Source organism: Tenrec ecaudatus, chromosome 10 (assembly GCF_050624435.1).
Source record: "Tenrec ecaudatus isolate mTenEca1 chromosome 10, mTenEca1.hap1, whole genome shotgun sequence".
Lineage (NCBI taxonomy): Eukaryota > Metazoa > Chordata > Mammalia > Afrosoricida > Tenrecidae > Tenrec > Tenrec ecaudatus.
In genome coordinates, this window is record NC_134539.1 from 70,312,310 (window position 1) to 70,323,480 (window position 11,171).

The following is an 11,171-nucleotide window of genomic DNA, read 5'->3' on the forward strand; positions in this document are numbered from 1 at the left end:
CATATGAAGAAATGGTCATGTTTATTGACAATAAGATAAATATCAATTAAAACAATAATGAGATATCACCTCACACTGAAAATCATAGCAGAATCCAAAAAAGCAGAAAATAGTTAATGCTGGAGAAGATGCGGCGAGGTTGAAACAGTCATTCATTGCTGGACTGTAGAATTGTATAACCCCTATGGAAATTCAGTATAATGTTTCCGTAAACAAATGAAAATACAATTACCTCATGATATCTTAAAAAAAAATACAACATGAACAGACATTATACACCTACATTTAATGCACCAATTTCCATCACAGCAAAAAGATGGAAACAACCAAAAACTCTTGATTATAGAGGTACGAATAAACAAACTCTGGTACATTAGCACAAAGGAATATTACACATCGATAAAAATGATGACCACTTTCTGAAACAACACAAGACATGGACAAAACTAGTGATCACTATGCTTAGCAAAGTTAGTCAATCTTATAAAAATAAATATTTAATGACACAATTTTTGTATGGAAAATCAAAGAAAAGTGGTTTTCACACCAAAAAGGGAGAGAGGAGGCACAGAAAATTATGGAAGAAGGGAAGGAGGCTGTGGAACTACACAGAAAATATTTTTCTTCATAAACCAAAATAAGGTTAAAATTTATATTTAAAATTAAATAATTTTTTAAGGCTCACAGTCTTACAAAATCCTCCAGATTAGGATGTAGAGATCCTGGAGGTGTTGGAACAATAGCAATCTAGCTGAGAGGAATTACTAAGAGACAGAAGAAGGGTGAGTGTGATGGGGGGCATGAGGAAGGTAAAGGAAACAGAGGAAAGATCCAGGAAGCAAAGCTATGGATAGAGGTATAAACATAGGTGTGTACATAAGTACAAAAATTCTTAAAAATAAAGGTTTTGGCCTATGTACACATATTTATAGGGCAACACACTGAGGAAGTGGATGGGGTTTGGGTTTCTTCGCAAGCCCTGCCTCAAAGCAAGAACAATTTGTTATAACAACCTGGCATTCTGTGATGCTCAGTCTCCCAGCATGATGGCTGAAGACAAAAATGGGTGCACAAGCAAATGTGGTGAAGAAAGCTGATGGTGGCCAGCTATCATCAGACACAGTGTCTGCTGTCTTAAAGCTTAAAGGTTAACAAGTGGCCATCCAGCAGAGAAGCAACAAACCCATATGGAAGAAGAACACCAGGCTGTGTGATCATGAGGTGTCCACAGGATCAAGTAACAGGCATCAGAAGACCCAAAACAAACAGACAAAAAATCATATTGTTGAGAACAATTGGGCTTGGATCACAGACCCAAAACTCATCTGTAAACAATGGGACATCCCTGTACAAAAGGGTCACAAGGAAGGGATGAGTCATCCAGGGCCCACAATATTCCTCTGGTTCCTTGAGGCTTCTTCATTCCTCACTATCATGACCCCAATCCTGCATTTCATTGTGGACTAGACCAGATCATGTCCACTGGTACAGAGAAGTGCTCACAGCACATGGAATTCAGGTCAGATAAACCCCTCAGGAACAGAAATGGGAGTAGCCATAACAGGAGGGTAGGAGGAAGATGGGGAGAGGAGAGGAGGAAGGGATGATCAACACTTCACCACCACCACCAGGAGCACCCCAGAGAGGGATGAACAACAGAAACCATGGGAGAAGGGGGACAGTAGTCGGTGTAAGATATGAAAATAATAATTTATCATTTATCAAGGGGTCACGTGGGTGGGAGGGGCCAGAGAGGGAAAAAAGAGGAGCTGATACCAAGGGATCGAAAGGAAAGTAAATGTGTTTAGAAAATGATGATGGCAACATACGTACAAGTATGCTTGACACAATTGAGGTATGCATTGTTATAAGAGCTGTAAGATAAATTGATAACAAAAATGATCTTTAAAAAAACAAGCCCTCAGAGTCCTTACCCCTCAGATGTCACCATTGGTAAGTGGTCGTAAAAGAAGGAAAAGTGAAAATGAAGTGGACTTCTCTAATGTTTAAAGTCAGTGTTTTGACTTTCTCAAACCCTAACCTAAAGAAGTCTCCACCCTTTGTTTACACCATGTCAACTTGAAATTTTAATTATTTTTAGGGATTCAAATGGTGGTTCCTTTGAAAGGTCTTTGAGTTTGGGGAACAAAGAAACACCAGAAAAGGCTCCAGGTGAATAAGATGAGATTTTCCGAAAGAATTACTGAAGGACATCCCTTGTTGACCTCAATGATCAACAGGTGTATTGTTAGGATGGAAAACAATTTCTTGGTACAATTTTCCTGGCTGATTTCCCTCCATGGCAGTTTTCAATTTTCCTTTTTTTTTAAAAAACGTTTTCAATTTTCTTAAAACTGTTTCAAAATAATCCCCTGTGTTCATTCTGTTTCCTTTAATAAAAAAAAATAAATAAATAAACTAGTAAGATTTCCCCCTCAGGAATGAAATGTTTTTTTACCTCCGTATATACTCGTGTATAAGTAAATTTTTTTTTACTACCGTATATACTCGGCTTATACACGGGTCAGTGGTACCCCAGTGAGGTGTAACATCTCGTGGGTGATTGCTGTTCCTCTGCTGTTCATTCAAAGCCCCACTGACAGTGCAGGGCTTTGGATGTTTGTTTACTCACATCTAACCAATCAGAGCCGCCCTATGACGTGGACAGCTCCAATTCGCAGAAGCACCCCGTAGTGATTCACTTACTCCGGCAGCTGAACTGGTAAGGATGTGTCTGTGGCTGCGCTCTGTCTCTCCCCTCTGGTCTGTCTCTGTGTTAATTCACATCCTGCATTTCCCACTCTAGGCTTATACTCGAGGCAACCAGTTTTTCTGGTTTCCCAGGTAATAATTAGGTACCTCGGCTTATACTCGGATAGGCTTATATTCGAGTATATACGCTATATCCTTTAAAGCTGAACTCTTGTACTGCTGAGAAAACACTGCTTTTCTTGGGCCTTTAGTTTTTGGAAGGTGCTTTGCAAAAGCAGCACCGAGGCCATACCTGACGTCCTCTGATTTCCCTATTGCCAAAAGGCAGAGGTCAGGCATGCCTCCTTCCTCCCTGATCTATTCAGACACCAACTGGTCATCCCAGGGTGCTCTCCTTCTGTGCTGTGCTCAGTCATTCACTCCAACGGCCACACAGAGCTCAGACAATCAAGGGAGAGTTGTGAGGGAAGAGGTCAAGTTACTGTAAGCTAGCATCAGAGAACATTAAGGATACAGTCATTAGTCCACAGCAATAGCTCTTCTGAGCCAGAAGCCAAGGCTCACTCTAGTCCTCATCCTCTACCACGTGGTCGCTTGTCCTCTGCCTCGGCTGGCCAGGAAGCCAACCCACTGCTCTGCCTCTCTGGTCCTTCATCTTGGCGCTGCTCTTGTGTCTCAGGTCTCCTTGAGGGATTCCTTTACTCTGTCCTGTGATCTCTAGACCAAAGTCGACGGTGCCTCTGGTCTCAGTCTCGGCCACTTCAGACAGAGATCTGGAACATGCTCCACTGCTGGCTCTTCTTCCTTGATGGTCTCAGGGTTTCTCTCCCTCTGCTTCCAGGATAGCGCTTAACCCCGGAGAAATGGTTTTGATGGTGGTGTGGTTTTTGTCTTCCAGTAGCCCAAATCCCCAAGGGAATCAAGGGATGTGATGGGGATTGACCCCTCTATTTAGCCTCAGAATTAGCATAGATAGACCTCCCTCCAAAATGAGATTCATACACAGACATAGAGACTAGAGTTTATAATATATCACCTAAGGGCTTATGACTAGAAGAGCTATATTAAATAATTGAGAGCATTTCACACTCACAGACTCAGAAAAGTCTTGCAAAAAAACTCATCCGCAGCTATCCATTGATCACAGAGACATGTTTAAATAGGTTTTGTTTGGAAGAAACCCATGCAGGTATGAATTAGAACCCTAATGGCAATACTTTTTTACTCACCCCCATAAACTGCCAGGCACTTCTTCTAAGACCCTCTGAGAGGACCTTTATATAGGGATTAAAAATATGCTTATATTATTAATTATATTACTTCCATGCATGGTATAGGATAAATTGAGTGTCTTCCACTAATAATCCTAAAATCGAATCGTGTACTTCAGAAGTAATCAACTAAGGAAATTATTCATTTTATATAAAACTTTACATTTTCAACTTAGTTGCCAAATAGAAATATAACATGCAGTAGATATGCTCCTAAAACCAACAGTACATTTTCAGACAAAATAGTCAGGGGGAAAGGAAATTTGATCTGAGAACATATTTAAACCTATTCAGCTATTGAACAATGAGAGTCAGCAAAAGATCTAAAGGTTTAAGGATTATTTCCAGCTACAGTGAAATGTCAAGGCAGGGCCAATCACTTTGGTTTAATTTGCGCAATACCTGAGAGACTGAATATCTTCTATCTGAATTGTTTAGACAACCTACTACCATTTCTAAAGATTACCAGTTCACATGCTTCTCATTCATGAATATAATCTGTGTTTTGGTATTTTCCCCATTAAACCCTTGAAATGAAAATTATTTTAATTGGTGTGCATTTAAGAAGGTAATTTTAAATTATCGCTTGCTTTTCATAGTTGAAAATAATCACTTCCTGTTTTCTGTTGCTCCCTTTTCTCTCTCATATTCTATCTCATTTTCCCCTGTAGTTTCCTCCCATTTATTAGACGATGCTGATGCTGACATTAACTATGTGAGTGTGATTTGTAGAGTCTGCAACCTCTCACTCCCCTTCCATGGATGTCTCCTGGACTTCGGAACCTGCAGAACAATGCCTGGCCAGTTCTGTATAAAAGAGATCCACACCAAACGTAAGTTTTTACATTTGAAAATGGAAAAACTCTCTAAATCAAGCACCGGGAAAATCCTTACCTAACAACAAATTTCATTGAGCACGTGCTCCATGCTAGTTGCTCTACGTTACCCCAGCAGAGCCGTGTTGTGAATTGTATTTGATCCACATCCCTACTTTAAAGATGAGGCATAAAAAAATAAAGTACTTAGGTGAAATTACATAGTTAAAGAGTGCTGTAGCCAGGATGCAAAAGCAAGTACTTTAACCCAGAGGCCACATTCCTAATGAGTCTATATAAATGGCCCATTCATGTCACTCATATCCTCATAAAAATATCAACACATAATTTGTAAGACTCAGGGCAAAATAAAAATACAGGCCCTCTTCTTGAAAATGTCTTAAGAAATCCAAGATGGTAGCAACAGGGCTTTATACCAAGTGAGTCCCTTCTAAGGGAGATGGTCTATACAATTTCACTGTCACACTTCTAAAGACAATCTGCCAATATTTATTAAAAACCTAACCATAAAAATGCAAAAGAGAAAAAACATTTGAAGAAAATGCTGGAGGATATGTGTTAAGCTGGAAAGAGAGGAGGTCTCTTTAAGCTTCAAAATGCAAAAGTTGTAAAGGAAATAATAGGTAAATTTGAATAGCTCTAAAGTATTCAAATATTTAAATATTCAAATTACAAAATGAACAATAACCACCAAAATTTAAAAAATAAACAATAAACTGGTTGAAACATTTAGAGCATACATGACACAAAAATATCAATATCTATTATAAATAAACACAAAGCCAAACCTACTGCTATGAAGGCAATCCAAATTCATACCAACCCTATGCATTGTACCCAAGATGGTAAATCTTTACACGCGCAGATTGCCTCATCTTTTCCAAGGAGCAAATGGTAGGCTTGAGCCAGTGGCCTTTCAGTTAGCAGTCTAATGCTTACCTGACAGCACCACCAGAACTTCTGGAATGAATTTTAAAAGCCACTTTTTAAAAGAGCAACAACCAAGGAGGGCGAGAAAGAAATGCATTCGAGGAAATATATAAGTAATTCTCAGAAGAGAAAATACAAATGATTTAAAAGGTTGCTTAATTTCAAGGAAACATAAGTTACAGGAATAATATATGGTTAGCTCATCAGATAGTTCATACGATATAAGTTATTTGAGTTGTCTGCCACCAGGAAGCCAACTCATGAGACAAGGGCAGAGAAAAGAGCAAGAATTGTATTGCTTATCGATATATGAGGTGGTAGAATGGATGCAGTCCAACAAAGAACTCCTTCCCCAAATAGAGAAAATTGGGGCCTTTTCATATATCAGGAAAGGAAGGCATCTGGCGTAGGAACACGAATAATCTTGTAACCCCGTTGCAGGGTATCAGTGAATAAATATCACGTCTTTGTTCTTACTCTGCTTTCTGGTGGCCAGTAGCATCATATTGGGGGTGGGGGTAGGGGTGACAGGATAAGGGCATGTTTCTCATGCTTTTTCCCTGAAACTCAAAAGAAGAAGTTTCAATCTAGTAGTTACTCTCTCCCATGCATTCCTGTTGTTCTGGCCTAAATGACAAATGAATCACTTGTTTCCATTCTTACTACAAAAAAAAAAAAAAACTACAACAAATTATACTCAACACATTTTAAAAAAATCCTTAAAACTCTCAGGCCACTCTTTGCTTATTTTACTAGGAATCAGCTTAATCCCCTCTTACTTAAATCATTTGAATAAAAGTTACCTTCATCTCTAACTTCCAAAAGGTAGAGAGATAGGCCAACAGAGGCAAATTAATTCACCACCAACTCTAGCTAATGCTACAAAGCCAAACTACACAGGCAAGAAAATAAGTGCCTGGAACCCCAAGTATTTCACTGGTGCCTATGCGATAGCAAGACTCATCAGAACGGTAAGGTTGGGGACAGTATAAGGAAAACAGAATACATACATTGCCAAAGCCCATTCAGATTGGTTTAGCACTTTCTTCAAATAGTTTGGTAATTCCCATGAAGATTTTAGATGAAAACACCATTCTACAATGCAGTTCTCCTTCTTGGCATCTACCTCAGAGAATTATTCATGTGCCAACACCAAAAAAGAGTGTGCGATAAGGTGATCATTGTGGTAGCAGAGTGGTTATGTGTTGGGCTGTTAACAAGCAAGGTTGGCAGTTCAAAACTACCAGCCCCCTGGAAGGAAAAAGTTGAAGCTTTCTGCTCCGGTCAAGAATTACGGTCTTGGAAACCTGCAGGGGCAGCTCTACCCTGCCTATACGTTCACTGTGAAACAGAATTGACTGGGGGCATTGAGTTTCAAGTAGTTTATCGTGTTTTAGTAGATCGTGTACAAGAAAATGATCTACATGCTTTACCCAGTAGGTAGCAGTACTAACCCCCCTCCCAGTTGTGATTCCAAAATATCTCTGAGAATTGTTAATGTTCCCTGGGAAGTGGGGAACAAAATTCCCCCCCCCCCCCGAGTTGAGAAATCACTCCTTTCGTCAGGTTTTCCACCATCGTGCATTCTGCCACCTCAAAAGAACTGCTTCTTTGTGTCTTCCCCCTGCAATGGATGCTCAAAGGGGTCAGATGACGACAAGGCAGGACTGTCGTTTAGTTTGTGCTTCGGTGCATTTTATGTATTTTCTACAGTGAACACGCATTAAGTTTGTAATCCGGGCAAACCTTAAGGCAGGTTGATGACAATCCTCTTTCTGAGAAGCACTTCGACAGCTGAATGATACCTCTGTGGAGTCAGTCCTTTGGATAACTCATGACCTGGGTCATCTGTAAGATGGTTATTAAGAAACTTCCACGCAGCCAGCACTTCAGAAATGTCTCTGTAGCTCATTGCAACTAATTATGTCTCTTACCATCTGCATTTGAAAGCTATTTCACCGTAGAGCTTCAAAGTTCATGTCATACCATGTATCTACGGCAATAGCCTTTGTTGGGAGTTCTTAAAGGCACCATGGTAAGACAAGTCATTGTTTATGTTAGAAAACCTAGATTTGTGTCTTGACAAACCCAAGGGATTTTGGTTGGCTCTATTTTGTTTGGTTTTTCAACAATTTTATTGGCACATCATTCACATATAATTTTGCTCTGTTTGTGTTTGTTTTTAACCCATGATCTGAAAAGTCTGTGTCCCTGTGAGATGTACTTCCCAAAGACTGTTCCCGTACCTCTCCCTCTTTTGTTTCCTTCAGTTGGCATTCAGTGGTATTCCGTGAAAGGCTGCACGGCGAACCAGAATGAGTGTTTCAGGAGAATTGTGTCAACATACGCAGTTCTGTCGACTCACTGCTGCCATAAGCCTTTCTGCAATTTCTGAGCCAGTGGCCCACATCCAAATTGTTTGATCAGTCGGTCTCACAGCTGGACCTGCTCTGTCTTCAAAACACGGGAGCCGCCACCACTGAGTCCTCTGTACAGACTGTGGTGGGATAACGGCATTCAAATGTGAAATGGACGGCTTTGCAAGGCAACCACTTTTCCCCACACTACCTCCAACCCATCTTAGAAGCATCCCTTCCCGAAGCAGCTCACTTCCAAGCTATTTCTGCTTAATTGCCCTTTAACCACCAGCCATCTCAAGGCTGTGCAGAGGTAAAAATGTCCCAGTCAAGCGATGCACCTTGTCTCTAGCTAGTTTCCTCCTCTAAGCATTCCCACACTCTAAAATTGAGTTTTAAATGAATTGCATGTAGCACAAGACAGCAAGTGACTGGTGTTCATTTGTTTTTCAAAGCAATGTCACTTTTTCCTTCTGAAGGATGTATGCTCTGGGAGAAACTGACTGAACAGTAACAGCAGAAAAATAAACCCAGAATCAGCAAACCAGGTCTTGGGGAACGATGAACCCAATGGGCAAAGGGTTGAGGCATGTGGGAAGATTGATACTCCCATTTGTATTGGAATTTGATCAAATTCTTAATTTTCTTGCCTTAACCACAATGAACTGGCTGGCTCATTTAATTTTGGTAGATTAAAAAAAAGTTAAGCAAGTAAATAGATTCTCATCATAAGGAATTTAAAAGGAGTAGAATATACTTCATATTTTTAATGTGTCACATAATCTTTTAGTGCTCTACTTTTGCAGCTAGAATTTTGCTTTAAGTTTCAATTTCAATGTAAAGCTGTGTTTTTCTGTATTTTCAAAAATGTAAGCAATCCAAGGATGAATAATAAATGTCATTAAAACAATCTTAATAAGTCATATTTTTCAGGCCTGTCACCTCACACAGAAGGTTCTTCGATGTTTTTCTGTTAATTTTGAGAAAAAAATAAGGATGTGGGAGAAAAGACCAAAAACCAGAATTCCTTCCCTGCATTCAACTATCGTTCTTAGTCTATATTCTGAAACCACCAAGTCAATCACTCTCTTCAGTTTGAGATTTTATTTATGTTTTACTTTTTATAGTGACTGAATTAATATTGACGAACAAATGGCTTTCCATTCAACAAGTCATACGAGTTTTGTTGAATGTCCTTAGCCTACTTCCACTTAGTGCTTCCCTTTGCCATTCTTCTTTCTCTCCTGTCTTTGATGTTAGTGGCGTCAAGTTGACTCTGGCCCCCAGCAGCCCTGTGTGCAAAAGAAGAAAACACTGCCTGACCCTGCACCGTCTCCACAATTGCCATCTCTGCTGCCCCCGTGTCAAACCATTTTGTCCAGAATCGTCCTCTCTTTGCTACCCTTTCTCTCTAACCCTTCTGAACTTTGTGTTTGGGCACATGCTGTCATTTTTATCTCAAGTGGCTGATTATTCTGAGAGGCGTGGACCTTCCTAGTATCTATCACAAGCATTTCTTCATGTGGCTTTTGACCACTTGCAATGTCTTCTTGACGGGAGCCAACCAGAGCTGCATTGGAGGTTGACACTGGCAACAATGAGCTATCCTAGGGACCCCATCTCTCTAGGGACGCCTATGGACACCTGTCCGTAAGCGCTGCTGACGCCATGGTTCGGGCAGTGTTTCATGACAATGGCTGGTGATGGCTCAACAACAGATATGTCTCACCTCGGCATTTCTGCAGCTGCTATCAGAGGAAGCCATTATGTCGTACAGCCTCACGATGATAGGGAGGACAGCATGCATGATCTTGAAGATCCAAATGGTTCAAAGGAAAGCATCTGAGAAGGAGATCTCTATCTTCCAGTCACCAACATGCTAAGGATAATGAAAGGTGCTATACATCAAACGGGAAAGATTGTGAAAGATGCCAAAGAACATGTTCAAGAGTGTGTGAGTGTGTTCTTCAGCTTCATCGCGCCTGAAGCAAGTGAGAGGGGCCACCAAGAGAAACGGATGACAACTGACAGGGAGGATAGTCTCTTGCCATGTCCACGCTGGGTTTGGACAGTTATGTAGAACCTCTGAAATTCTACCTTCAGAAATTCAGAGAGGCGATAGAAGGGGAGAAAGGAATTGGTGGAGTGGTCATGGCTACAGATGGACTAAGCTCGGAGCTTACAGAGGAGACCACCCCTAACCAGCTGAGTTTATAATTGCAGATGGTCAGCAACATGTTATGGCTTATGCAACATCCTATCAACAGATTTCTGGGGCCCAACAAATCCAGTTTTCATGATTGGAAAACACGAATGGCCTGAGGAGTGTGGAGAAGTGAACGAAGCCCTGGGAATCCAGTACAGGGACATGGGGGAGAAGCGACCGGTACAAGATGTCTCTTTGTACATTAAATAGCTATAATGTACCTTCCCAATGCTTGACTAATTGAGGTGTTAATTCTGACTCAAGAACCTTTTACATGAATGATCTCATTTTGCCTTATTTTTCTTTAATAAATCTTTTTATTAGGGGCTATTACAGCTCTTATAACAATCCATCCATCCACTGTGTCGAGCACATTGATACATATGCTGCCATCATCCTTTTCAAAACATTTTCTTTCTACTTGAGCTCTTCATATCAGCTCCTCATTTTTTTCTCCCTTCCCCACCCCCCCACTCTCATGGACCCTTCATAAATTATAAATTATTATTGTTTTCATATCTTACACTGTCTCCCTTCACTCATGTTTCTGTTGTCCATCACCTTGCGGGGGAGCAGTTATATGTCGGTCATTGTGATTGGTTTCCCCTTTCTCCCCCCAGTTTCTCCCTACTCTCATGGCATTGCTACTCCCATTATTGTTCATGAGGGGTTTATCTGTCCTGGATTCCATGTGTCAACAGCTCTTATCTGTACCAGTGTACATCCTATGGTCTAGCCAGATTTGTAAGGTAGAATTGGGGTCATGATAGTGCAGGGGAGGAAACATTAAAGAACTAGAGAAATATTGTATGTTTCCTCAGTGCTATACTGCACCCTGACTGGCTCATCTCTTCCTGTG

The 11,171-nt window shown here is 40.6% G+C and overlaps 1 protein-coding gene and 1 pseudogene across 1 annotated transcript; both read left to right on the top strand.

Moving 5' to 3' along the window:
* Window positions 1-260: 260 nt before the first annotated feature.
* C10H9orf57 (chromosome 10 C9orf57 homolog) lies at window positions 261-8,144 on the top strand. Its single transcript, XM_075559548.1, has 3 exons — window positions 261-348; window positions 4,655-4,816; window positions 8,020-8,144. Exons 1-3 carry the CDS (start codon window positions 261-263, stop codon window positions 8,142-8,144), a joined length of 375 nt encoding a protein of 124 aa, XP_075415663.1.
* A 1,649-nt stretch (window positions 8,145-9,793) lies between these two features.
* LOC142458001 (nuclear transcription factor Y subunit beta pseudogene) lies at window positions 9,794-10,406 on the top strand (annotated as a pseudogene).
* The last annotated feature ends 765 nt before the right edge of the window (window positions 10,407-11,171 follow it).